The sequence below is a fragment of the Dendroctonus ponderosae genome, unplaced genomic scaffold (assembly GCF_020466585.1).
Source record: "Dendroctonus ponderosae isolate FM_Combo_2020 unplaced genomic scaffold, Dpon_F_20191213v2 Dpon_F_20191213_10, whole genome shotgun sequence".
NCBI lineage: Eukaryota > Metazoa > Arthropoda > Insecta > Coleoptera > Curculionidae > Dendroctonus > Dendroctonus ponderosae.
In genome coordinates, this window is record NW_026017111.1 from 1,022,400 (window position 1) to 1,024,754 (window position 2,355).

Sequence of the window (2,355 nt, forward strand, 5' to 3'; positions counted from 1 at the left end):
TTTTACGGAGAACGCGTCTTTGGCTAGAAACTGTAATTTTTAGATTCTCGCTTAAACAGCAGCAAAAAATCAACATTCAGTGCGATTTCAATGAACATTTCTCAGTTCTAGGATGCAAACGTTCCCTATCGCAAGAAAAATCTTCAAGTGCGCACTTGCTCTCGTTTAGAAGGCTTAAAACTGTAATTTTAAGACTCGCGCTTAAACTGCAAGAAGAACTTATCCAAAGAATGAGACTAAAAATAGTTCTCATGTGACTAAGGGCCAGCCTAAATTGCTCACCTATCTTCCGTGTTGGTGCACTCGATATCCGTGTTGGTGCTGAAGCAGCGGCCGTCCGAATTGAGAATTCTGCCTTCTCTGCAGGAGCATTCCACCTGCGCATTGGCGGTTAGCTCGCAGTATTCCTCGCATCCCCCGTTATTTATTAGGCACTTATTCGAGAAACAATCCTCTGTGTCATTGGCCACTGCCACAATGCCCATCGGCCTGGAACAGCCATATCATCAGCACTCAAACGAGACTGTTTATTGCACCTACCTGGCAATGTCCCGCCGAATGGACACAAAGTACTGTCCAGTTAATTTATCGGCTCGCACTACTGCGTGCAAAATCCAGTCGGTCCAGTAGATAAAGTCGCCATATATGGCAAGCGCGAAAGGATGTTGCGGAGTTACTTTCGCCAGTATCACCCTGAAAAGTCAATTTGAGACTGAACTTGAGCCTTTGGACCCATCAATACCTTTTCGAGCCATCATATTCGCATCGTTCGATTTTATCCAGCCGGGCATCGCCCCAGTAAAGCTTCTGTGCCTTGTGGTCCAAAGTTAAACTGTTGGGCATCCGGATATCCGTCGAAATGATCGCTTCCCGCTCATACCTAAACAGCCAGTTGCTCAATCCGGAAGCTCGCAGGCTTTGCATGCTTACCCGCTAAAGTAAGCTCTTTCAACTGTGGGCTGATGAGCGTTCCAGTTCGTCCAGTACACTCGCTGACCGCAGGAATCCACCGCAATCCCTCTAGGCTTATCCTGCGAGCGCAGCCTAAGAGCAAACAAACATTCAACTTGCGTTCTTTTGCTTCATTGGTGCCACTCTACCTCACAACGCTTTCAACTGCGGACGAGTTGTAGATTTGATCGGTCAAATTCACGCGGTTGATCGTGGCGTCATTGTTGCAAGTCCAGTAAAGCGCGTTTCCCAGCTGGAACAGTGATAAGCCAACTGTTGGAGAAGGGAAATTCACATGCAAAAATTACCTGTTCATAGGCCAGCCCTTCTACTGAACCTTGCTTTTCCACAATAATCCGGTGGTCGCTGCCGTTGAAAAACACCGCGTTTATGGAGCCAATTTGAATGTCCGAGTAGAAAAGCCGTTGGTGTTTGTGGCTGAAGCTCAAGCCTTAAGCAGCAGCTTCGGTTAATTGAGCAATGCAATGATGAAGACTTCTGAAACTCACCAATGGCGTTTTTCAGGTAGGACGAGTTCTTTATGGGCGGATAAGGGGAGTTCATGAAGTTTTTATCGCCGGTCATGTGTATCGACTCGATGCTGAGTATTTTCGAAAACATGACGAAACTGTCGTACGGCTTGCAGGTTTTTCCGTCGTCGGAAGGCATTCCATGCGAGCACACGCACACGGCCTGAGTTCCGTTGAAGAGACAAAGTTGCTCGCAACCGCCGTTGTTTGTCGCACACACATTAGTTCCCCCTGGAATGGCCAGTAATTTACCGTGCTCGATTGCTCGATTTGGTTAAGCAACTCTCACCTTGTTTCCGCTTGGAGAAGATCTGAATATCACTGACCGAAGATCCCAAGTCTTGCTCTAGCAGAGTGATGTCGGACAGATTCGATATGGGCGCCTTACTTATGCTACCGTCGTGTTTAGTCGCGTCCATCCAGTAGAGAATGTCTTCGAAAAATGTAAGACTCACCGGCTTGGCCAGCGTGCTGTTGTTCAGCAAAATCTACAAATCGGACTGTAGGCAAGTGCAACTCATTTTTACTATGTGGAAACTGCCGCTTACCGAATGGTTGCCACCATCGTATTTAATTCGCTCGATCGTTGCCGATGAGGCGTCGCAAAAGTAAATCTGCTCATTATCCGAGTCCAAAGCAATGTCGCTGAACTTCTTGGGTTTGCTCAAAAGAGTCCGCCGATTCTGGCCGTCCAACGTCGCTATTTCCAGTCTGCAAAGCAATTATTAGACTAACTTTTTCGGGTTTTTAGGCCGTCGATCGCCAGAATTTCTTCTTGGCGTTTCGCAAGCACGAGTGGCTTGCATCTTCAGAAGTGGTTTGCTTGAACGCTTACACTGTTCTCATCAGAACCCGATCAGTTCTTCCGCAGAAC

The 2,355-nt window shown here is 47.3% G+C and overlaps 1 protein-coding gene across 1 annotated transcript in view; it reads right to left on the reverse strand.

Moving 5' to 3' along the window:
- LOC109542020 (prolow-density lipoprotein receptor-related protein 1) overlaps positions 1–2,355 on the reverse strand; it is a 67,851-nt gene that overhangs the window by 59,645 nt on the left and 5,851 nt on the right. The window contains exons 6-14 of the mRNA XM_048662001.1: positions 2,030–2,192; positions 1,771–1,969; positions 1,461–1,712; positions 1,260–1,402; positions 1,101–1,204; positions 931–1,044; positions 743–880; positions 541–693; positions 283–489 (exon numbers count right to left, since the gene is read on the reverse strand). Coding sequence (XP_048517958.1) covers positions 283–489; positions 541–693; positions 743–880; positions 931–1,044; positions 1,101–1,204; positions 1,260–1,402; positions 1,461–1,712; positions 1,771–1,969; positions 2,030–2,192 — 1,473 coding nt within the window. The remainder of the gene's footprint in view (positions 1–282; positions 490–540; positions 694–742; positions 881–930; positions 1,045–1,100; positions 1,205–1,259; positions 1,403–1,460; positions 1,713–1,770; positions 1,970–2,029; positions 2,193–2,355) is intronic.